The following is a 25,739-nucleotide window of genomic DNA, read 5'->3' as shown; positions in this document are numbered from 1 at the left end:
ACGTAAAAACAACTTGAGACGTCATTATGCTGTAGTGGAGAATGTCGTCCTTGATTCACTGGATACGGGGAAACGCATTCCCAACATTCCCCAAAAATACACACGCACAGGGCACAAGAATAATGCGGACGCCATCATGTTCGCCTGTCCGTGTTGTAGCGACATTTTTGATAACTTGATGTTACTTGGCAACCATATCGATAAACACATTCATGAAGGAAAAACTTCCTGTGAAACGTAAGATAACAACTCGCAAATCCAGTGTCTGATTTTTTTTTTTGAGAATTAGCGAAAACACAAAGGGCGTATTGGTTGCAGAAGACGACGGCTGAAACAATGATACTAATGACGATAGTGACGATTTACATCAAGAAGGATACAGCGTGAAAGTCGCTGAATTACCCATCATCGAACCATCGTTGGATTTGCAAGTTTCGCCCATGACAACTTCAACTATTTCATCCAGCATGCGCCGAACATTCGATGACGCGATCATTTATGCATGCCAAGATCAAGACAGCGACAAGGAAGACAAGGTCAAATCGCTTCATATTCTTGATAATATGCATCTACGCCCATTTGCAGTCATTGATAATGAAGGCGTGGAACACAATGCGCTCGCTCATGAAACTGTTATTCGTCGTCTTGTGTCGAAGCACGACACCATTCACCCGATTCTTCCATTAAAACGACCTTTTGGAGATGTTGAAAGTAGTATCAATTTGTGTGTCAAATGTACCCCTCCGATTGATACAGATTTAATGACGATTATCGCGCAGTCTCCGTATGCCAATCTGCTACGTCAACGAAAGTATGAGCGTTTGACCGACGAAGTTTGCTCAATGATGAACAAAGATTGGGAGTTTTACCCGCAAGTGAAATATTTTTCGGCAGTGGTATTGGCCGGTTCGATCCTTGTTAATTCGCGTAATAATCAAGCACTGATGATAAACACCATTGAAATGTATGGGAGAACAAGATGCATCGATCAGCATCGAGAAACTTTCGGCAAAATGAAAGATGGCGTCGTTGCCACGTCACATCCTCCCCCGATTCAAACCATCCATCATGGTGTCTGGCCAGTATTATTGAAAGGACGTGAAGGTCATAAGCTGGTCATTGGTACGGAAGTCTCAAATGCTTTGGTCACATCAAGCATCCGTCTAGATGAAAAGCACCATGCTTCCATTGGTGGAATAACGACCAATTTTTTACTCAAAAACATGCAAGACTCGCTGGCATGCAGAATCTTCGTGGATACTGAGTGCTTGAACAAAGCCAGGACGATTCTCTCTAACCCAATGGCAACATGTGTATCAAGCCACGGTAGTATGATAAGCCAACTGCGTCAACTACGAACCCACTTTGACTATGCTACCATCTACACCTTGTGTCGAGCAAGCGGCCCTCTGACGTCATCAACAATCTGTCATCCCTATACTCTCTTTACAATTGCTGAACATGATCGAGGGAGAAACTCTCCGGCAGTCATATTCCGATCGATTGCGGTGAAAATAATGAAACAGGGCAACACGGCCACACTGAACAAAGAAGATGTAAATTTCGACGCGCGTGGTAAAACGAAGGAAGTCATGGATAAGATCCGCGATCTCATTGGTCAAAACGATAATATTCCCATATTGAATAACCAAAACCTGAATGCATATCTTGAAGAACTTGCAAAACAAATGATGCCATCCATCGTTGCATGCAACCTGTCTGTGCAAAAACAGGTGAACGCAGTTTTTGACTTTCTGAGCTGATTTTTTTTTTTTCATTGATTATCGATACTCCATTCTTTTTCCTTACTTGTCCCATTTATCTTCTATATCCTTTATCATTTCCGTTACCTGTTTCATATCAGTATCCTCTATCATTGCATGTTTTCATAAAATCCTCGTGATTGAGTTACAACAACAACGATTTCCGTCGAAAAAAGTTTCTTTTGCAATTCAGCTTCGTTCTTTTTTTTTTTTTTTTTTTTTTTTGAAAAACGGAGTTCTGGCCAATCAGGATTCACGATTATCCTGCTCTTCTGCTCTTCTGCTCTTCTGCTCTTCTGCTCTTCTGCTCCTCTACAGGTGTGCAACTTGTGATTATAACTTTTCTTTGTTGAGGCATTTACCAAAACATTTAGCAGAATGAGAAACAAAGCCTTTGAAATCACTGAGATATAAACTGTCACAGGCTTCAGCAATTCTAGTCATTAATGATTCTTTTTCTAAGAACTTATTTCGCTTGACTTTACTCTTGACAACCGACCAGAACTGTTCAATTGGATTCAATTCAGGAGAATATGGAGGCAGATAAGTATATCGATATCCTCGAGAGTGAATATACTTGCCTATATCAGTTGAACTATGGATAGGAGCATTATCCATGACAAGGTAATGCCCCTTCAATTCTGGATATTTGTCCATTTCATCAAGAGTAGCCTTTAAAAAGCTCAAAAAATGCCCTGTCACTGTTCCTGTGCTGTAAGCATTCGTCTCACTCCCAAGCTTTCTCTTTTTAATACGTTTTGGAACTCTCAAACTAACATTAATCAGACCAGTGGCGGATATGGCACCTAAAATCGATGTTGTGTTCGCCTTGGTTGTGGGAACTGTAACTATTGCAGGCGTTCCTTTCTTTGACCAAGCCATACCTCGTTTTAGATTTATATGAAAGGCTGATTCATCAAGAAAGACACAATTTGTTGTGAAATCCAGGTCGGTTTGATGCCACTTTTGGACCCAGTCGTAGCGTTGTTGAATCTTTTCCTCGCTATTCCTTTCCACTGGTTGGAATTGCGCCTGCTTAATGGAAAGATTACACTGAGTTGTCATAAAATTGTAAACTGTACTACGAGAAACATTTAGATCTACAAAATTTTGTTTCAAATCTTCTACAACTTCAGTTACAACAGCAGATGGATTATCATCAATGTAGTTTAAAAGAAATTTCTTATGCTCCTCCCCAAGAATACGACGTCGACCTGATCTTTTCTTTTTCTCGAAAATACTTTCCGGATCTTTGCGATAACGTCTGACCCATCGCTGGGCCGCACGAACATGAATCCCTAACTGTCTTGCAGCTGCAGCTGCACTTAAGCACTTACTAAAAAATAAATGAAAAAATCTTGTTTTCTCGTCATCAGAGTAAAATGTGTATTGCCGCTTATTAGATAGCTCCATTGCAGCATCTTCACTATCCCTCTCAGCTGCAGCTGGGAGCATCATATGAAGGTGTCTCTCTGGAGGTTTATTGATTAGAAATTGAGTACGAGAGCTTATTGTTTCGATAGCGAATAGCTCTTCGTCAACAACAAGGTCCATGGGCTCATCTCCATTTTCATCAACAACATGCCCTTGCCCATCTTCATAAAAAAAATTGCATACTCATCTTCAATGTCTGTAAAAATAAATTGTAAATAGGAAGAAAGAAGTTAAATCGACACAGAAAATTGTCCCCTTTTTTATAGCAATTTAATGCCAAGAATTTTATTGGATAATTACTAAACGACAATTAAAAATAAACGAGATTCGTGACACGTGAGCATGACTTTATTTTTGGATCAGTCGACATCATTGTTGAACGCACAATTTTTTTGCACGACTTCAAACTTAAAATCAGCGACTTTACTTTCTGAAATGACTGTAAAGCGGGTAAATTTAAAAGTTAAGGGATCAATGATATCATTTAAGAAGTGAGGATATGCTTAACAATTTCACTTGATCTAGACTGATACTATGGTCTTTTGATATAAATCAAGTATCAAAGTGTTCATTTGCGCTGTATTATAAATAGTCTTTTAAAAACTAAGCCTGTTATTTTTAATAAAGTACCAATGATCCTTTGATTAATATTACCCATAATTGATCAATCAATATATGTAAACATCAATTGACCTGAAAGAAATCACATCTTTTGTGCAAAGTTATCCGAAACTAAAACCATTATTGTATCACGGTACGTGTTTGAGTTCTGGCAATTGTATATATTTTTCACTATAGAATTGAACCAATTAGATACAAATCAAGTTTGCACAATTATTTCTTACTCATATTCTTGTTTTAATCTTACATAATCAGTACTAATAGTAATAGCTATATATTATAAAACTTTGCTTAATATAAATCTAGCATTGATATACATAGGATGAGCTTGTTCTTCTATAGGCTTCCTTAACATGATAATTCCAGCCGGGGTAAATCTTTATGCTATCTGGTACGATTTTGTATCTTTCTTGGTGTCTGTTGTTATCAACAATTTGTTTTTTATCGTCTTTCATTTTTGTTTGGTAAGAAAAATAGCATCACCTTGTTTAATTGAGACTCACAGGAAGCTTAAAATTGATCATGTCATACTTTATTGAACGGATAATTGTATTATAAAGTAGATTTGCATGAATAGCCACGATATTATAATCCCACTTTTTTTTTAAAAACAAAATAAGGTTTTTATTTTATGGTTTGTCTGGAAGCTAATACAGATTCTTACAGACTCATGGAGCATAAATAATACGGAGAGTATTAGTGTTTCCGAGGCCACCTCTCCATCCTTGAACAGCAACAACAGGTTGACCACGACTAAGAAGACCGTACTTCATAGCTTGTTCCATTCCTATATAAAGCTTATAAGCATATCTTTCATGTGTTTTAGCAGTTCTCATGTTTACCCCATCGAATTCTATGATCAACGTCTTCTTGCCAAGGTGCATTCTCAACTGGGCTTAAATGACCTTGAGAAGAAGAATTTAAGAGAGAAGTGATAGCAGATGAGGCCTTTGGATAAAGGAAAGGGAAACAACCTCTATACAAGTGAATTTGTCGTGCGGTTTGAGGGTTACGAGTGACGACAACGATAGGTGCATTAGGCTTATACTTGGATATTAAACGAGCAGAATTGCCAGAAGTAGTCAACACAATAATACATCCAGCATCCTGCTCATGTGCAGCCGCGACAGCAGCACAAGCAACTGTCTCGGTAGTTTCAGTTGGTAATGCAGTAAGGTTTCTTAACTCATTGAATATGGCAGGATAGCAAAGTACGGATTCAGCTAGTTTACAGATATCGTGCATTGTTTTCACAGCATCTACTGGATAGTTGCCCTTTGCTGTTTCACCAGAAAGCATGACGCAATCAGCACCATCTAAAACTGCGTTTGCCACATCCGATACTTCAGCACGTGTAGGTCTTGGGTTGTACTAGAACATAGAAAACAGTTAGTTTAAAGTTTCAAGATTGGATTTAATAAACTTTACAGTCATGGATTCCAACATTTGGGTTGCACTATGTAAATAAAGAATAGTTTGTGTTTGAGCTGATTTAAACATTCGATTTTACTTACCAGATAACAGGCTTACCGGCCAGATTACATTTTGTAATCATCATTTTTTGAGCAATAAAGACGCGTTCCAGAGGGATTTCGATACCCATGTCCTATTTAATCATCATTAACACTACGATCAAGTTTTATATGAAAGGCTTACACCACGGGCAACCATGACACCATCTGTTTCTGCAAGAATATCATCAAAATTTTCAACGCCTTGGTGATTTTCAATTTTTGAAATAATCTTGATATTCTTTCCGTCTGGACCTAAGACCTTTCGAATATCACGAACATCTTGACCACGACGAACAAAAGAAGCAAAAATAAAGTCAACCTTTTGTTCGACACCAAATCTTAGGTCTGCCTTGTCCTTTTCTGATAAGGCAGGCAAGTCTACTGGTGTATTTGGCAAATTGACACCCTTGTGAGATGAAAGTTTTCCATTGTTCTTGGCAATCACACGAACGCTGTCTTCGTTTATTTCCAATACCTCAAAGGAAAGAACACCATCGTCGATAAAGATTGTTTTACCAACTTCAATCACTTTAGGTAAGTTTTTGTAGTCAATATAGATTATTTCTTCGTTTCCTTCATCAGCATATTGGTCGTCAACACTAAAGGTCATTTCGTGGCCAATAACAATAGGAATCTTGGTTTTCTTTAGACTTCCTCTCTATTCCCTCCCTATTTTCGTCTTACCTCGGCATTATCCTTCATGTTTCCGGTACGAATTTCAGGACCTTTGTTGTCAAGTGCAATAGCAACTGGACGTCCGGGATAAACTACAAAAGAAATAAGTACCAATGACTCTAATGGAAATTCAATAAACACTTTACTCTCAACGCTTTTACGAGTGTTTTCAATGACAGATTGATGATACTAACGACGTTTTGTGAAACGAATGAGTTACCCGTGACGAACCTGGACCACATTATTATGTACTTACTTCATAAGAACCATGAGAAAAGTTCATTCGAACAACATTTAACCCAGCATTTCTAAGTTGAGTAATCATATCAACACTATTGGTTTTGGGACCTGTATTGCTTGTTATGAATACACACGCGTAATGATAACAAAAGTGTTACCTATGGTTCCAATGATGGATGTTTTACGACCGTGAGTTGGCTCAACATCAACATTCATTTGAGCAACCCATTGAATGTTTGAAGTAATCTCGGGTTTGGAAAGAGGAGCCATTTAATAAACTATTTTGAAAAAATAAGAAAAGCAAAAAAAAAACAAAACAAATAAATCGTTCCCTTTTTATATTTGCATAGGTGTATTTACTGGATACAAACTCTTAAACAGGAAATGGTACGGTGCATATCATGACAGTAATACTATATTTAAACTGTAGTTGACATACAGTTATAGGTACCATTTCAAAGATACTTTATGCCTTATATTCTAGTCTTGGACATTCTTTGTACAGGCTTGTACTTTATACGAATTCCAAAATAAACAATAACACGATTTTCTTTATTAGAAATACAAAAGAAAGCAACAGAAAGAGTTAGGATAGCTAGTGAAGAAATACACAGATTTTTCTGCTGGGTAACTGTTGGCTACATAGCTACTGTCGTTTATGAAATTGAAGTGGTTTGATATAAAGTTGCATCAAATAGTTTGTTTAGTAAAGTGGCGATTTTGAATAATAAATATTTATTTTATTCACATAAAAGAAGATGCTGTATATATTTACATAATGTGTTATATAAAGATAATGTATACAATCAGTGTTTTAGTATCACTGATTCTGATCGTTCACGGAATGAATGACTCCCAGTCGCTTGTTCGTAAAGGATATTTTCCATAAATTCTTTATGTTCTTTTAAAGTCTATATGCGTAAATAATAAAATTTAGTTCCAATAAAGGGTTCTAAAAATCTTAAGCTTACATCAAAAGTTGACAATGAGTGCGTTAACATGTTCTCGCGTCTTTGTAACTGCTTGGTTAAGTCCTTATTCATCTCAATTTGCTCATTATAAATATTTTGAAGTTCATCCAATTTCATCTTCACTTGTTCATAATCTCTGCTTTTGTCTTCAAGATCTTTTCGTAACTCATAATTCAATCTCTGCAACATTTGCTCTGTTTTATTAGGTCTCAAATTTCCCTATTTTCTTTTGAAGTTATTAAACGCGTAATTTCTTTTTGTCTTTGAAAATACCTCAACATCTTTACGAGATTGGTCCAAGAGCTTATTCAATATCTCATTTTTATCGTTTGCCATTACCCACTTGTGCTTTAAAGCACGATAAGCAGTTAGTTGATCTTTTAACTTGTGCTCTAAATTAAGAGCTCTTTCTTTCCATTTTTCATCATTTTGAGCAGACTTTTTCATTTTCATTAATTCTGTATTATCCATTCTTTTTTTAGTAATTACATCCCTTAGCTCCAAAACTTGATTCTCTTTTTCGTTCAACTCTTGGAATACTAAATGTAATTTGTGTTTCAATTCCTCAATCTCTTCTTTTAAAAGTTCTTTTTCTCTTTGCATAGTGTCAGTCTGTGCCTCAAAATTGCCTTCCAACGTAGCAATTCTTACTTCTCTTTCCCTAATTGTGACAGTAAGTTCATCCAGCTTTTCTTCATATTCCTTTCGAATCTCTTCTTCCTTTTCAGCAAATCTATTCAGCTCCATCAGTAGCTCCCTGTTTGCTTCATTCTTTTCTTCTAAAGCCTGTTGAGTCTTTGTAATGTGTTCATCCAAAGCTTCAATATCTTCATCGTGTGATTTGTTCATGTTTTGTAACTCTTCAGTTAGCATGGATATCTTTTCATCCCTTTCTTGGGATTGCTGCTTCTAACAGCGTATTCTTTTCATCATTCTGATAACTGTTTATTGGCCTGTTTTGGTTATTTTCTTCAAAATGGGATAGAAGCTACACAAAAGAATATCAATGTAAATGCTGTTCAAATTAATTCATTTGCCTACCTTTATAATTTCCTCTTCTAATGCAGCGACCTCTTGTTCTCTGTTTTGTATTTCAGCAACCAATACTTCATTCTCTTCTTTTAGTTGTTCAATGGTTTCAATTAATTTTTCTTCGTTGTTACTATTTTCTTTGCTTAATTTTTCAAGTTCAGTCGTCTTTGTTTCTAATTGCTGCTTTGTATCATTCAAAATTTTAGTGTATCCATTCATTTCATTCTTCAGGTCCTTTATTTGCTTTTTCTTTTCCTCAAGTTCATTTATGAGCGCGTCTGTTTCAAGTCTTTGTACTCTAAGTTCCTATAAAAATATATATTTAAGGAAAGAACTTGTATGCGTACATCTATACGATTTACTTCTTCCAATCTTTTAAGTTTATTCAATGTAGAATAGTCTTCATTATATTGCCGTGAGGAGTTTATTTTTGACTGCAAGGATTGTATTTGCTGTTGTTGTTCCTGAATGGTGATCTGTGCTTGTCTGTACTTGCGATAGATATCTGTTTCATCGTGTTCAGATTTAGCTGAACGCAGAGTAGCACGCAATCGAACATTCTCTGCTGATATGTCGGCGACCATTTTGCTTAGCCTATCGTTTTCTTCATGATATTTTTCCACTTCTGAGACAGCTGCTTTCAATTCGTCTCTTTCTTCTTGTGTCATACCATGCTGCTTTGGACATGGTTTATTGACTATTTCAAGGGCTGCATTTAATTCTAAGATGATTTTTTTGTATTTCTTTAATTCTTGACTAAGCTTCTGAACTGTAACTTTTAGATCCACATTCTATTGTTAAAATATTGTTAGCGTCACACACATATTATCATGCGTTTTTTTACTTCTTTTAAAGCATTTTCAAGATTGGTAGGCGATAAGTCTTGTAGCCGAGTCTCCAAAAAGTATATCTTTAATCTCAAATCAAAATTTTCTTTTTTTAAAATATCTACAGTCTGTAAAAGCAGAAAAGCTTGTTACTATTGTTGTTTATTTAACTTTTGTTTGTATTACATTTTCTTGGTGTTTTAAAGGCACAGAAAAATTGCTTTTTGTAGGTTTTTCTTTATTGGCTAATTCAACTGAATCTTCCAAAGGTGTTTCCCCAACATTCCATTGTTCACTTGAATTACTACTGTTGTTGTTCTTACTACTTTTGCTGCTTGTACTACTACTATTATTCTTATTGTTTTTTGAAAAAGAAACAGGTGAACTTGTTATTTGTCTTGCTGAATCAAATTCCTCAATTAAAGAAACATTAGTTGTTGAAAATATATCGTCTTCCATATTTTTATAGTTGAAAGAAAAAGTGGAAATAAGAAATTTTTGGTTAATAGTAACAATAAATAAAATGATTGTAATTAAAAATATTTTTATTGTTTTCATGAATAAACAAATAAGGAGATTTTCATAATTTTTAAAAGGAGATGACCACAGCAACAGCTCTTTGGGGTATTCTGTCTTTCTCTTCCTTATTAGCGCACGTACGAATCGTAAATAACAAATCACTTCTGTCAGAGTTAAGATAAACAGGTAATTCTACAATATTTTCATTCTCTTCCTTTTGATCTTTTCTTATCCATCGAATGGTTGTCTTTGGTAACTTATTACTTGGTTCTGATGTTAAGCAAATCTCATTCTCGTTCCATTTTCCACCTTCAATCTTCATTCCGTGAATACGGTACCCTAATGAGTCCATTTGTTTACATTCCCCAATATCAACGTCCAATATTAATTCTTCAAGTGACCATTTGTATCTCTGAGCAGTTGCTTGTCTTGTAGCTGTAATATAAGCTTCTGGTGTAAATAAGTTTCCAATAGCAATATCAACATTTTCAAAAGTTTGCTCTTGTGCAATCAGCTCAACTTGTTCTAAACGTGTCTTGAGATCTGCAAGCCAGGCATTCAATGAAATGCTCTTAGGAACCTTGTATCGTTTCCAATGATCTGGTATCAATCCCTTGTTCAACCAGCTCATCAATTGTCTCAAATGATTTGTTTGCTTTAATTCACCAGCACATACTTTTTGAAGAGATATCAAGTCTTCTCGAATGACGCGTAATAAATTACGTGCAATTTGATTTTCACGTTCAAAGAATCGGAATAAAGGATCCATAATACCGTGGCTGTCACGCTGCATAGTCTTAATGTTTGAGGGAAGAAGAGATAACCAGTTGGTAATTGAAGCACTAAGAGCACGCATCCAAGCAGGTTGGTTTGAGTTTGAAGCGGCTGCTGCCGCTCCAGCAGAAGCCGTCTTTTGACCAGATGCGCCATCTTGCGAGAAGGCAGCTTCATCATCATCACTAAGGCTCTTCATCTTGCGAACCTTGTTCAACATTTGATTACCCTTGAGCGTCAAAAGCACACGCTCAGCATTGGAAGGTAATCCTAACCAGGTAGGTGGTTCACGGTCAGGCAGTTTATTGACCCATTCAAGGAAATGCTCAATCTTTGTTCCATCAGGTACAGCTAATGATTGTTCATTTTCACCGTTGCCCTTGACAACTTGGAAGTCAATGTCATAACATTCAGGTGTAAACAGAGTGTTTACAAATGAATCCAATAGACGTTGGTCATATTCGTTATCAATTCGTCCACCATAAATAGACTGCTTCAATAAGGATCGAATGGCATCCCATGGAATTTTTTCAGGCGAAATGTTGGCTCTTCCTGCTGATGCAGAATCTAACCATTTGTCAATGGTATTAAAGGCACTGTCTTGATCGGAGTCATTGAATTCATAAACTTTCGTCCAACCCAAGGGGACATAGCGTAAACGCTCTTGGACAACAGCATGCAACCAAGCCAACATAAAGTAAAGACGAGCTCGTTCAGTTGGTCCGCGAGATAAGCTAGAAGGTGGAATACTACGCAATGATCCTGAAGATTAGCCTTGATACCTGGAGGGGGTTCAAACATCAAGACGCGTGACATACGAAGCAAGTTGACAGGGACCTTGGGATTTGTTTCCATAGTCAAAAACAGACGGAAGTTACGGTGAGGCTTCATACTGTGAAGCTTCTTTTCAAGTTGACCAAGCCATGATGGTGCTAAATGTACGTTCTTGAGCATGACCCATGTGCCCGTCTTGATAGCAGCGGAGATAGCTTGATCAGCAAGACCAAAACCTTCAGCAGAACCCATGGCAACAGAAGTACAGCGATTGTTCGTTTCAGAAACTAAATTATCTACACGATAACTTGCATCATAACCAGGTACAGAGCACAAAGCCAGTGGAGTGGAGCTACCAACTTCTTCCAAAACAATTTGTTGTAAATTCAATTCACCAGTGTTCATAAATTCACCATCAAAGATTTCGGCAGCAAATATGTTTGTAGCAGGTAATAGTCTATCAGGTCTGAAGCACTTGACAGTTAACATTTTACGAAGAGAGTCCAAGATTGCTACACAAAATACGTCAGATAATGTTATTTTTTAATTTGGTAATGTTCACTTACGATTAGATCCAGCCCCATCCCAACATAAAGGAACAATTGTTTCTGGTTGGTTGTGCTCCATAAACTCTTTCCATACACCTTCATTTGTTGTAACATGATTGACTAATTGGTTAAAGCAATTAAGATTAGCAAATTCCTTGATACGTCGAGCAGTATCATCAGAAATGAAACTTGGGAGGTTTAAGCTTTCAGCGGTAACATTAGAGCTGACCACACCTTCACCACCACTCAGCAAGAAATCAAATTCAGTTTCATCCATATTTTCTTGAGTACCACGCATACGAATTTGACAAAGCAAAACGGCATACATTGGATAATCTTCATGGTTCAAAGAACGAGATGCACGCTTGTAGGCGGCAGAGAACAAATCACCAGACAAAATTTCCAAACGTCTATCAGGATCAGTAATGCCCTTCAAATTAGGGTTTGCATGAATGACATATTCAAAGATTTCATAAAAGAAATCGAGAGAGAATTGATAAAAGTGATTGACCAAATTAAGTTGTTCCATAGCAAAGAAGATTGAACTACAGGCATTGGCCAATGGTGTGTAAATGGCAGTTGTCTGCTCGACTTCTTGCATAATCGTGTTTGTTTCATCCACTTTACTAGTGATTTCGGCTGCTTCCTTCTTTAAAGTTTCCAATGTGTCAATAACCTTATCGTCGTCCAGAATATTACCCTTGGATTCATTAAGTGCTTGCAACAAGGACTTTTCAAGGTGACGAAGCTTAAGTTGGAATTCTCCTTGAAGTTTAATCAAGTCTGTACGCTTTTGATCAACATCTGGACGTTCAGTCTTCAAAACCTTGTTTAAACATTGACTCTGCAAACTGCCACGAGTGACGGTGAAATTGACAAATGTGACACGAGAGCAAATGTCTGGAGCAAAATTGACAGATGGATCACGAGTAGAAAGGAAGAGTGTAAAGGCGGGTGAAAAGTCAATGTCTTGGCTGCCCAATCTAATCAGTACACGGCCACCAGTACGACGGAGTTCTTTGTTGAGCACAGGATTCAAAATAGGATCAAGATGTTCTACATCCTGAATCAAAATGGGATTACCGAAACGCAAGGCACTTTCAAGATTCTTGATAAACGAGTCATCCAAAAAGCTAGTGACAGTTATCTTACGATCCTTATATTCGTTGATCAAAAAGTTGGTAGCTTGGCCTGAGGGATCAATGATCAGAGGGTATCTGTCATATCTCTTGAGCATGATAGCATTTTCAATACAGAGCTGGTCAGCTGGAAGAGAATTGGCTTGCCATGAGAGACGATCATCAGCAGAAGAAAGATATTCAGTCAGTGATACCTCATGCTTGAATTGAATGTTAGCCGTCAGCAGGTGATCCATCCATTTCTGAATAAGAATATCACGGTATTGTTGATCAAAGTAACCACCATATGCCATAAAAGCAGCAGCTAAGAGAACATCACCTACAATAGTACCCATTTGGCTTTCAAATGCTTGACTAGCAGATTCCCAACGCACTTTTTCTGACGATAATGAACTAAGAAGAGTGATACTACGATCAACCTTGAATTTGACGCGCTCCATTTCAGCTTTAATAATCTGAGTTTCACCAACAAGTTCTGCATATTCATCTCTATAACGACGAATACTGACTTCAAGATCAGAAATGACCTTATCCATTTCTACAGCCTGTTGTTGTGTATCTTCTGAGCTTCTTTGCAGTTGGTTGAGTTCTTCACGAAGAGGACCAACACGATCTAAGATTGAAGAAAAGTTGCATTGAGCAGTAACCCATTTGTATAAAGGACCACAAGCTTTAGAAGCACGATTGACCATGTCATAATCAAAGTTGGGGTTGTTAAGGAAGTTTTTGTTCATGTAATCACGCAATTGCTTGGTGATTTGAGCTTCCGTATCATAATTTACAATACTTGAAATGAAATCATCACGACGAATGATACCCTGTACTGTTTTCCAACTGTCAATCTTGTGACCAAGCATTGTACAAACAGATTCCATAGTAAGCTTAACAGCTTCAGGAGGGTTGCTCATAGATCTCACTTCAGTAAGGTGTTGCCTCTTGATACTTCTAACACTCATTTCAGCTTCTTTAACTGCAGGCTCAGCATTAGCTAAATCATTGTCTACTTCAATACGACGGGCTTCGATTTCCTATTATACAAATAATATATTGTCAGCCGGTAATACTTTAACTTCTCAACCATCAACTTACCTTTGTTTGGATCTTCAAATTATTCTTTATGATAAGAGAGTCGGCTTTCTTACGTTCAGCTTCTTTTTCATCTTCAACCATTTGTTTAATCTTTTCATTAGCTTGATTCTGCTTCAATTCAAGCTGGCTCTTTTTGATAGCAAGACTCTTTCTAAGTTCTTCCACCTTAATCACAGTATCCTTCAGTTTCTCCAAACCAACGTTAAGATGGCGTTGTTGCTCCTCCAAATCTTCACGCTTTTCATTGTACAGACGTACATAGTGGGAAATGAAGTCCAAGAAGTGGCGAGGTGTAGCATAGTTATGACGACCTTGGCGCTTGCTAAGCTTAGCATTAATCTCATACAAAGATTGGTGAACGTAGACAAGAGCGTTAACAACTGCTTCACGATGGCTAGGAGGAATGGGCAGATTACGGTATGTAATAGGGAAATTGAGAGGAGCAGCGTAGTTTGGCATATCAAGATCCAAAGTCTTTGTGAACTCCATACCCACTTGATAGAAGGCTTGATCAGGCCAGTCACCAAACCAATCAAGTACACAACGATTGAATAAGGCTGGAGAAGTAGCAGCACGAGAGGCAAGACCACCTTCAGGAGGATTCATAGTAAAGACAACGTGAAGGTTACGCATGACTTGCTGAGTAAACCACTTATAGAGTTCTTCATTTGAATCAAGCATTAAACCATCACGTTGAGCACCTTCTTTACAGGCAGTCATTAATGAAGCATATTCATCTCCTTCAAACAAACCGGGGACTTCGGCATTGGCCAAGAGTGTGTTCATGCGTTCAAGGAAACCAGAATCAAGAACATTAGATTCATCCATAATGAAACATATCTTTTCGCCTTTACAACCAGAACGACGAAGTACAGTACGTAAATCATCATCAAAATCAGCACCAGTATACTTATTGTGCACCTTTACTTGGAACACGCTAAGACCATTCATCCAAGCAACAAATCTTGACAAGGTTGTCTTACCGGAACCACTGACACCAATCAACAACAAATGGCCTTGAGGTTGTCTAAATACACGATCAATACGGAGAACATGCTCCAGTACATCATTGAATAGAACCAAAGCAACATCAAGTTCTTCTTCATAAAAGACTTTAAGACGGGCTTTAGCAAAGTCACGCAATTGTTCACGTTTGACAGGAACATAATGCTTAGACAGCCAGTTGGAGAATAAGATGGGCCTTTCTAGAGCTTCTTCATGATTAATTGAAGGGAAATGCTTATTCGCAATAGAGTCAATCATGTCATCAGTCCATTTACGTTCTTCTTCATTTACTAAACGATCCTGGAAAAGTCGTAATGCTTCGTGAGCCCAGATACGAACAAGACCTTCTACAGTTAATGTTTCTAGTGGCTTAATGGCTTCATAAATACCACGTATCCAACGTGTCAATTCACGAGGAGAGTAAATATAATGTGCTTGAATATCAGGAGTAAATCGTTTTTGAGAAGCTAAATAAAGCTCAACCATTGCACCAGTAAGAGATTCAGCGTAACCACGAAGGTTAGGAACCACTTTAAGCATGGCACGAGTAAATGTACCATAAATTTGCATGAGAGAAAGCTGACCAGCATAGTCGACCATAACCAAAGGTGCATGGCGAAGGAAACGATGAGAAAGAGGAACACGACCAGGATCAGTAGGAGGGTTACATGCACCTACAAATTGAATACGCTCCAAAGTGACCCAGGATTTATCACTTGTTCTCCAGAAACCATTATATTCAACAAGCTGTCTGAGGAAAGAGATGACACGTTGTGTGTGATACTTGTCAGTAGCTGGCAAATTAATTTCATCACAGAAGACAACAAGCCATCGACCAATGTTGAGAGGCGATAAAACAACACCATTAGGTGTCTTTCTATACTCACAATGTTGTTCAAACGTTTTAAGAACCAATTCGGGATTAGTTGCACTGGAGAAATTAAGACCAACCACTTCCATATCAGGAAGCTTTCTAAGAGCACTGAACAATGTCATAGTCTTACCAGAACCGGGCGGTCCACACAAAATCAAAGGCTTATGTTCAGACAGCCAAGAATACAATACTTCTTCATGACGAATTGTATCAACAGTGGGGATGATCATATCAGCATCAGATACCTTGTGTGTTTCAATTTCGATAACAGGAACCTTGGATTCCCAAGGCACCCATTGACCATTGGCCACGGAAATATCGTAGTCAATAATGGTATGACCCTCTGTAAGTGGAGGTAATTCATAGGTGGTTACTCCACGAACAAAATCACCAAGTACAGCACGAAGATCAAGCTTGGCATCACCAGAGAAACTCCAAATGATGGAATAAATGATACGCTTGTTGATATAACCCTCTAAATGATCGCCTGTCATAGGGAAATCAGGATGTTGAGAATTGTATTCAAGTACGTTGCGTACAGTCTTATTCAAAAGTGAAAAGAAGGTTGAAAGAACACGCATACGAGTGAAGTCCATGATATGTTCTAATGTCGATGCATATTCCAAACATTTAGCAACCAAGCAGTGTTCATCTGAAAGATCAGGAGCCATAGCATCAGCAATGGCACGCTGGGTATGCAGGTTGGGTGAAACGCCATCTTCAGTGGCGGCCGCACCATTTCCGTTTGCAGCCCCACTTTCGGTACGACGACGAGAAGTGGATCCTTCTTCTTCGATTTCATCCATGGGAACATTACGAAGCGTTTCAAGATAATTTGTAAAGATCATTGGTAAAGTAATAATGTCTTCACTGAACCATACCATACCACAACGAGAGACAGTAGCCAATGTAGCGTATTTAAGTGTTTCAACTTCAAACATGATACGAACATTGGGCGGCAAATTGAGACGTTCACCATTGGGCAAAGTAAGAAGACGATTATCATCAAGTACGGAATTCAAATTTTCTACCCATTCAGGATCAACATCACCATCAAAAATAATCCAGTGACGCTTTTGACTTTCACCACGAACATTATCGACAATCTTACGAAGTATATGAGTGAACAAACCATCAGTCCACTCACGAGTGGTAGAATCCAAAGTACCGTATAATGCATCTTTAGGAATAGCCTTAGGATCAATAGTGTAAGCAATACCTTCTACACCCTCAACACGCTCCAAGGCAGTCAATAAAGTTTTCCATGCTGTAGATTTACCGGCACCTGAAGGACCAACCATCATCAAACCATGGTGAATGTTTTGGATTTGGTACAATTGAATGACCTTATCCATCCAGGCATCTCCAGGTACAAAACGACGTTCCTCACAAACCTTACGTAATTCTTCTTTAAGACGATCAAGGTTAACGGGTGCATAGTGTACACCAGGAAAGACATCTGCAAGTAAGCTGGTCAAAAGAGGAATATCATCAGCAACCAATTTAGGCTCAACAGTTTCACGAATACTGGAAATCAATAATTGTTGTTCAGGAACAGGCTCAGAGATTTTAGCATATTCGGTTTGATCAGCCTCCCCTTTTTCGATGTCTTCACGAAGCAAGGTTAATCGATCACGCTTCAAGTTACCAGCACTAACCAAAACACTTTTAAGTGCACGTAAACCAAAATCATAGTGAGATTGGGGGGAGAGCTGTTCAGCACACAGATTGAATAAAGGAACCACCTTGGAAGCCAAAATTTCAGCAGTACGGAAACCTTGGGAATACAGCATGACCTGAGCAATCAATTCTCTATCAGGCTTAGTCATAGCCATACTTCTGAATAGCTTCTTCAAGTTATCTGGTAAGTTGGAACGACCGGCATAACCAGGGTTCATGGTAATGAAAATACCAGTATCTGTATTTACACGAACATTTCGGCCAACCAATTCGATTTCATGATTAGGGTTCTTTGTAGCTTCTTTAAGACCCAATTGAATAGTTTGAACTTGTTGTGAGACAGCTGACAAAATACGTTCTTCGAGACGATTGAATTCATCAAAACAGCCCCAAGCACCTACTTGACAGAGACCAATGAAGATACGACCCATAGCTTGGAAATCGAACGTTTCATCACAACAGAACACAAGAACAAAGCGACCAAGCTGTACACCTAATGCTTTAACGGATTCCGTCTTACCAGTACCTGCAGGACCAAATGGTGAACCACCAAGACGTTGTTCTAAAGCTTGAGTTAAAGTCAAATAACAGCGATCAGTCAAAGGAGTTTGAACGAGTCGATCGACGACACCAAGATATTCATAACCATAATAGAATTGTGCATTAGCCATGTTAATAGTCAAGCGGTGAATAGGATTTTCTACTGAGTGGTTAAAGTAGAATCGCATATGGTAAAGCCAGTTGAAGTCTCTAGGAGACAAAATATTATCAGCTACTAATTGGCGAGTAACATCACGTTGATGTACGAGTTCTGTGACAAGATGCTCACACTTCCTTCGCTTAATAACTTTCAAATCAAGTAATACCGCATCAGCCAAGATGTTCAAGTTTCTTTCAATCAAGCCGACTGCATGTTGCATAGGCGCTTGATCTGAGTCACCAGCTTCATCTATGGTGGTGAGTGCTTTATCAACAGATTGAGTCCAAATGATTTGAGCAGCCAAAACGACGAGTTGAGCGGGGTATCGATCAATCCACTCCATGAAGTCAGGAGAACTCATTTCTTCAGCATTGTAGATGTTCTCAAGTTCAGTTACAGCGTCGGTCAAGAGTTGAGCAAGAGAAACACGCATTTCATTTTCCAATAAAGTCAACCAATCGTTGATCTTTGGATTATCCTTAATAGAGACAGGTGTTTTGAATTTGACTTCTTCGCCTTCTTTTGATGCCATACCGATAATAGATGTTTGTTCTTCATCCAACAAGATATTAGAAATACCGGCAAACATTTTCTTGAAATGCTTTTGAATACGCAAGATATCCTTGCTGTTACCAATAATTTCAAGCAAATCTTCATCACCAACAAAGTAAAAACGTGGAAAAGAAGAACGCTCTCGTTCAAGATATTCACCCAAGGCTTTTTGAATCTTGCTCAATAATTCAGCAAGACGTTCCAAAGATTTTTGAATATTGGGGATGTTAAGTACATCTAAGACAAATGGTGATTTGTAAACCTTCTTCATCACAGTCAAGAATTCGGTGTTAATGCTTTGGAAACGTTGTGTTTCAACTGGAAGCAAATGCTTAATATCTACGCTACCACTGAAAATACCTTCAAGGTAGACCCATTGACGTTGAACATCAATCCAAACATCAAAAAGAACATGGATACGATTCAATTTATCTTCCCATGATGATGCGTCTTCTTCAAATACTTTGTAGTATGGTGATAATTTCATGGCAGTAAGAGAGTTAAGATGTTCACTTGACTTGCTGAATAAATCGTCCCATCCACGAATAAGACGACATCTATTTTGATAATTGACCAAGTCTAATACATATCCAGTCCATGTCTCCTTGATTTGCTTTAAGAACTCTTCAAGAGCCATTTCACCTTGAGCTTGCATAATTACATCTCTGACAACAGCTTCGTTACGTTTAAGATCAAGATCCCACAAGTGTCCAATTGTCATCTCAGACAAAGTAAAGCGGTTTTCAACTCGAAGAGATTTGAAAATTTGACGCCAATGGCGTTCGCGAAGTGCTTCAGATTTCAAGTCACCCACCAAAGGATTAACACGCAAGAGTTGACGAAGCGTGTCTTGCATGTACTCGTAAGCAGCATATTGACGCATGCGATTTGGCATTTCCTTTGTAGAATTGACGAGTTCGTCGATACTCTGACGTACCTTACGAGGAACGACTGAGGACCAAGGTGTATCACGAATTTCATTAAGAGATTGCCATACACGAGCAAGAGCGGTCCAAACAGATTTGAGATCACGAAGTTCTTCGAGAACGGGATCCAAACGAGCTTCTGATGTTTGTTCCAAGTCCAAAGCTTCCTTTGCACGACAGACCATATCATACTCTTCCTTCAAACGTGTAACCCGTCCTTCAAAGATAGAAAGTGTATTCGTGGCAATATCTGGTTTAATGTCACCTTGTACTGGCTTGGTCTTTTCCCATTCTGCACAAATATCACGAATCTTTTGCTCAACAACCTTATCTTCAGCAACAATCTTCATTTGCAAACCGGCAACTTGCTCTTGAATAGCATTATTCTTTCTGCTCAAAATCTCGTTGAAAGCACTCCATTCACCATCGACTTGATCAACATAAACCCAATCAGCAGGGAATTGGAAACGTTGACGTTCCAAAGTTTTTTGTCCTTGTCTGAAAAGTTCCACATCCAAAGTCCATTTAGCAACTTTACGCTTCAAGTCTTGTACGAATGTAATGAACGTAACAGCTTCACCAGTAGAATTACTTTCAATAGATTGCTGCTCAAGTTCATAGCGGGCCTTAGAAACTGATGTGTGGAAATCCTTTACAGATGTTCCCAAGAGTGAACCAAATTTGTTCAAGATTTCACGTTGCCATTGGTCATACTTTTGATTTACTTTACTTTGCACTTGTTCATAGTCAATAACAAGAGGACCAAATGATTGCTCGGTTTCAGAATTATCAAAGGTTGCTCTTGCCTTCTTAATTTCTAGCAAAATTTGCTGCCATTTACCAAGGTCGTCTTCGAGGATAGAAAAGACGTGACTGGATTCCAAATCCCACAAAGATTGATATTGCAACCAAATGTTAACGTAATCAGATACTTGGCGAATTTTATCTTCAACGATTTGATAAGCGTATTCAAGAGAGTTGTCACCCATACGGGTTAACAAGCTGGCATACGTCTTTTCAACAGTTGGATTGTCCTTAACACTAAGACCACCTTCGTAACGAGAGCTTTGAATGCGAGGAAGATGGCAAACAACGGCCAACCAATCATGAAGCTGGAACCACCAACTGGTTCTAGCTTGCTCAATTGGAGGATCAAGATACATGACTTGATTACGAATACGAACTTCATGCACAAGGACTTGAAGCGCAGGCTTGACATCGGAATTTTTCTGAATAGCTGTTTCCTCGACAGGAGCAATGCTATCACGATGGGCACCAGTCTTTCTCTTACGTCTTGATTTTGACATACTAGGTTCAGGCATAACAGCCTCTTCATTAATTCCCAAAAATGTATTTGTCCATGCTTTGATAGCTTGTTGCAAACGAGAAATTAATACGGTTTCAATACGTTTATCTAAACCAGCAACCCATTGATCAAGATTAGAGTAATTTTCAAGGTTGAGCCTATCAATCTAATGTATTATGATTATTAGTATAAGGCATAAAATGAAAGGCGAATATCTGGTATACTTACAATCTTTTGAATACGACCAAGAGTATCCTCAAATTTTTCAGCCTGATAAGGACAGGCTTTCATTTCATCAACTCCCTTTGTAATATCATCGTAGTAGCCAATCAAATCATCAACCTTATCCTGGAATACAGAGACCACATTGGCAAATTCACGAACAAACATTACATGTCTGTTTTCTCTAGCATCCAAGGGTGTACCGGTAAGATAAGACAAAGGACGATGATGGGCATCGTAAGTATTGACGAAATAGTCCCAGCGTAAGTTGATGCCCTTTGTGATCATATTATGTACTTCGTTTCTATAACCAGCTACAAGGGTCGAAATTTCAGGATTACGATTCACTTTATGGACTGTTTGTGAAAAAGTTCGAACAGTTTCCATTAAGCTAACAGCAAAAGGATAAACACGTTTGGCATCCTTTGCAACATTAGAGATTGTATGAGGCACTTGGAAGTTTAACCATAACAAGTTTCTGACTTCTTTAAATAGCGCAATGATTTGTCCATCAAAATTGACGCCCAATTGAAGTGCATTCTTTTGAACGCGATTGCGTGATATTTCAAAAATACGACCAGAGACTGACAAGTCGCGCTTGGTAATTTCTTGTAGCCAATTTTCATAGATAAGACGAGTATCAAGTTTTTTACGGAAACTGCTACTTTCGATTTGGAGCTTTTGACCTTCGGCATAAAGCTCCCATCCTTTACCAAGAACATCTTCTACACGCTTCATATAGAGAGAAAGCTGTCTATCAATCTGGCGAGCCCAAATGATAGCACCAGAGATAGGAGGAAGATCACGCAGTTGAGCCATATGGTATGCTTCTGAATTTCTATATTGCATCTTGAACTTATCGTGTAACTTATTAATATCATCCTTCACACTATCGATAAGCTGTGTTTGATATTCCTGAATGGCACCACGAATCTTTGGTCGAACAAATAAAGCATTGAACTTTGAAAAGACTCTAAACATTTCATTAGCGCTTTTTGCTGTACCCAAACGGTCACGTAAACGGGCGATAATTTGGTTTTCAACACGAGAAACTCTTTCATTGTAAGCGGCTTCGGCTTGAACCCATATCTCAGTACCCTCTATAGAATATTACAGTCTTGTTAGAATTAATTTAAAACGTGGGTCCTATGAAATACACTAACCAGGTGAAACGTCAAGCACATCAATGTTTTTCACACTTTCGTACGCCAGTTTTACTTCTTCAACCGCATTTACATCACTAATACTGACACTCTCCTCTTCTTCCACAACACTTTTGACTTGGCCATCTACAACAACTGTAGCTTTTTTGGCGCGAGGACTGGTCATGACACGTACAATAGTTTGATGTAACTGTTCGTGTTGCTTTCTAAAAGCCCGTACAAAGTTTACTCGTTCTTGAAGCTTTGCATGTGCTGGATTGATTTTGATAGGTAAAAATTTCTCAGATCGCTTACGAGTGACATCTCGAGCAACATTAGTGAATTCTTTAATCAAGTCATCCCATGTATGAAAAACAGACTCTGCACCAGATGTTGTACGTTCAAAGTCATCATACTCCATGTACATCATACGTCGGCTTCCAAGTACCTTCAAAAGTTGATCATTGAGATCTTTTGAAATAGCCTCTACTAAAGGGAGTGCACGACGAATAGGATAAGGTCTATATCAATAATTTAAATCTTTGTTCACAGGTTCTTTTTAGTGAAGCCAGAGTAAACTTACGATAACTTCAATTTCTTATTGAGATGTCCAAAAATCATATGCAACGATTCTCTGATTTTATCAAGATCTGTTGCTGAAAGAAGTTCATTTAGAGGAAAGTCCTTCATCAACTGATTGTATTTATGAACTATCAAATTCAAATTTAATATAGTTATAAATTTTAAAAGTATACAAAAAGTTTACCGCGTTCCATTCCTTCTTTCAAACCAGTATCAGCTATGAAGCTTACTGTAGCATGGAAACGTTTGGCATGCTTTAATATATCAAGTGTCAAAGCTATGCATAATAGTGATTAGATGTGAATTCATTTGTTTTGTTATGAGAGACTTACTAATTTGATCGCTTTTAAGCTGTTCATCTATCTTTTCTAAAGCACTCTCCATGCTTAACCAAAAGTTAATTTCTTGAATTGCTGTGCCACTTGCTGGGTCTCGAGACATTTTCGTGACTTTTTGAATTTCTTTAATCCAACCATTCACATCGCTTTGGAGTTTATTAAGGAATGAAGAATCAGAAAAAAGAGTCGAGTCAACTGCTTCTACAGTTACTCGCTTGTTTTGTTCACGACACTTTAAGAAAAGTTAATATTCATATAATATATAATCATATTAATCAAATTATTTTACCTTGTCAACTGCTCTTTGAACTACGGGATGGATATTTAAAGATATTTCTGGAATTTCAACGTTTTGCTGGAGATGAAGCAAACTTAATTCGAGTTCTGCCATTTTCTTTTTGGCCATAGGTACACCCATTTTGTTGTCTTCATTCTTGCTTTTAGAGCTAGTTTCATTTGCAGTCTTTCCATATCTAGCGTTTACATAGGCATCAAAATAGGGACTGACAGCTAAATGGATGTATGAATGCAAAAATTCATAAGCACTTGTTTGTCCTGGTTCACCAGCGTTAGGAGCACCAGGCAAATTAATTAATTGCAATTGATTTTGCAGAGGTCTAGACTGGTCAAGTGTAGCGGAGCGTTTAATAACAGCTAAAGAGCCAACATGAGAGGGAAGGTACGTTATTTCGTGAGATACGGTATATGAGTAAGTAGCGGGTGTTGCATCATCTACATGTTTTGTTTAATATAAAAAGTAAAATTTCAGGCATGCGGAATCAAGTGTTACCTTCATCTTTGACATTATCTCTTTCTTTGAGAATGAAAATGACAGGTGTTTGGGGATCATTAGCAAAGCGCTTAAATTTTTCAGCAGTGTCTGGGTAAGAGAAAAGCGTGTTTTCGAGATCGGACACATCAGCACCCAGTACCAACGGAAGCAGCAACTCAAAGTATTCTTGAAGCTTTTGGTAGTCAAATACAAGCAATACTTCGGAAGCAGCAGGCGCAGCAATTGAAGATGCTGGATTAAGAGTAGTTTCGTCTTCGAGCATTCGCTTTTTAGATTTTTTTTTTTTTGTTTGTTAATCAAATAAAAGGTATAAACAAACTTTAAAAAAAAAGTAAGAGGGAGTTAAATGAAAAGATGTTCTTTTTTTCAAATAATATACGTGGCCCTTTAGGTTTAACAAAGGCTAAAGTAATATAAAAAAAAAAAAAATAGAAAAAAAGTAACAAAGTTTCAAGTGAAGAAAAAAGAAAAAAAAAAAAAGGGGGAAGGCAGAGGGCGAAGGCCAAAAAATAAGCTTCGCTTAAGTTTACTTCGATGTGATTGGTGCGGTGTTTTATTTAACATATGAGGCACATTATTAACAGCTGTGGCTATTAAGGAAGAAGGGAGATTGGATATGATGAAAGCACCCATTCTTGCTTGATAATATTTTGCATTTACTTGTTTACACATTATGGTGCCTTGAGATTCACTGGCTCGATAGACTGAACATGCAGTTATATCGAGGACAAACCTGTTTGAATTCTGCAAAGTGTGCAACGGATTGCATGTACTGTAAACTCCGATCGAAGCACTGGTTGTAAGTCAGTATATTACCTATTCAAGCTCCGTTTTGGAAACCCCTGAAATCTTAAGCAAAACAAAGCGCGTATCAGACGATAAGAAACAGTAAATTTAATTGCTAACAAAGAATTTACATGATAATAGTATATGAAAATAATATGTAAATAAGAAATTATTAGGTGAGATATCTCATTTGACAATAAAACATAATTTGCAATAAGTTGAGCAAAGTTTTTCTACTCATAAACTTTATTGGTATATACAAAAAGTAGAGGCTTTTCTGTGTAGCAATTCAATAACGTTTATTAACCAAACAGCATGAAGCTGAGCTAAAGAATTAAATCAAAAACTTACTGAGAAGTACAAGGGTTTTACGTAGTTATATAACAGTATCCAAAGCCCACTCGACCTCTTTTGTTAATAAAATATCATTTTACTTTAATGTATTAAGAGATGATCCGAGCATAATATATATGATAGGTTAAGGTTTGTGTTTCACTATAATATACTTTCAATTTTGCCATACTTTCAAAGGAAATATTTAAATAGTGATGTTAAAATCGGAACAACTTTTTAGTTATAAGCTATGTTTGTTAGGAAAAAATGAGATATTTAACTTAATTATAAAGTGGAACTCAATTTTAGAATACTCTGCCTATCCTTCGATTTATATGACGAAATCAAAAATCGACTGTATTTATTAATAAAAGTATTATTTTTGTTGTAAACGCGAAAGTTGTATTCTCTAACCTTTTGTAATGCATTCAAACTACTTTATTTGCTATAACTTTCATTTAAGGATTGTTTATATTTAACGTACCACTGTATTTCTATATAGAATGTTTAGCATTACAAAATGTCCTATAAGCTAAAGTACATTATCTTGTTACTGAAATATAGTCACATAGCAACCATG

The 25,739-nt window shown here is 37.6% G+C and overlaps 5 protein-coding genes across 5 annotated transcripts; 1 reads left to right on the top strand and 4 right to left on the bottom strand.

Moving 5' to 3' along the window:
* Positions 1 to 178: 178 nt before the first annotated feature.
* On the top strand, positions 179 to 1,763 carry RO3G_06234 (uncharacterized protein; the record flags this gene model as incomplete). Its single annotated transcript, XM_067660824.1, has 2 exons — positions 179 to 237; positions 356 to 1,763. 2 exons carry the CDS (start codon positions 179 to 181, stop codon positions 1,761 to 1,763), a joined length of 1,467 nt encoding a protein of 488 aa, XP_067516925.1.
* Positions 1,764 to 2,096: 333 nt separating this feature from the next.
* Positions 2,097 to 3,317, bottom strand: RO3G_06233 (uncharacterized protein; the record flags this gene model as incomplete). Its single annotated transcript, XM_067660823.1, has 1 exon — positions 2,097 to 3,317. One exon carries the CDS (start codon positions 3,315 to 3,317, stop codon positions 2,097 to 2,099), a length of 1,221 nt encoding a protein of 406 aa, XP_067516924.1.
* A 1,169-nt stretch (positions 3,318 to 4,486) lies between these two features.
* Positions 4,487 to 6,290, bottom strand: RO3G_06232 (pyruvate kinase; the record flags this gene model as incomplete). Its single annotated transcript, XM_067660822.1, has 8 exons — positions 4,487 to 4,605; positions 4,661 to 5,189; positions 5,247 to 5,274; positions 5,333 to 5,424; positions 5,475 to 5,966; positions 6,017 to 6,099; positions 6,154 to 6,196; positions 6,264 to 6,290. 8 exons carry the CDS (start codon positions 6,288 to 6,290, stop codon positions 4,487 to 4,489), a joined length of 1,413 nt encoding a protein of 470 aa, XP_067516923.1.
* Positions 6,291 to 7,053: 763 nt separating this feature from the next.
* On the bottom strand, positions 7,054 to 8,918 carry RO3G_06231 (uncharacterized protein; the record flags this gene model as incomplete). The annotated part of the gene is made up of 5 exons (XM_067660821.1): positions 7,054 to 7,158; positions 7,219 to 7,437; positions 7,492 to 8,127; positions 8,260 to 8,556; positions 8,613 to 8,918. The coding sequence occupies 5 exons, from the start codon at positions 8,916 to 8,918 to the stop codon at positions 7,054 to 7,056; spliced, it is 1,563 nt and encodes a 520-aa protein (XP_067516922.1).
* A 748-nt stretch (positions 8,919 to 9,666) lies between these two features.
* Positions 9,667 to 24,302, bottom strand: RO3G_06230 (dynein heavy chain; the record flags this gene model as incomplete). The annotated part of the gene is made up of 11 exons (XM_067660820.1): positions 9,667 to 11,132; positions 11,189 to 11,656; positions 11,711 to 13,859; positions 13,921 to 21,129; positions 21,192 to 22,283; positions 22,404 to 22,848; positions 22,911 to 23,037; positions 23,094 to 23,186; positions 23,242 to 23,479; positions 23,537 to 23,979; positions 24,038 to 24,302. The coding sequence occupies 11 exons, from the start codon at positions 24,300 to 24,302 to the stop codon at positions 9,667 to 9,669; spliced, it is 13,995 nt and encodes a 4,664-aa protein (XP_067516921.1).
* Positions 24,303 to 25,739: the final 1,437 nt, after the last annotated feature.

The sequence above is a fragment of the Rhizopus delemar genome, genomic scaffold (assembly GCF_000149305.1).
Source record: "Rhizopus delemar RA 99-880 supercont3.4 genomic scaffold, whole genome shotgun sequence".
NCBI classification, from domain to species: Eukaryota; Fungi; Mucoromycota; class Mucoromycetes; order Mucorales; family Rhizopodaceae; genus Rhizopus; species Rhizopus delemar.
Note: the sequence above shows the minus strand (reverse complement) of the source record. Positions and strands in the feature narration are given on the sequence as shown.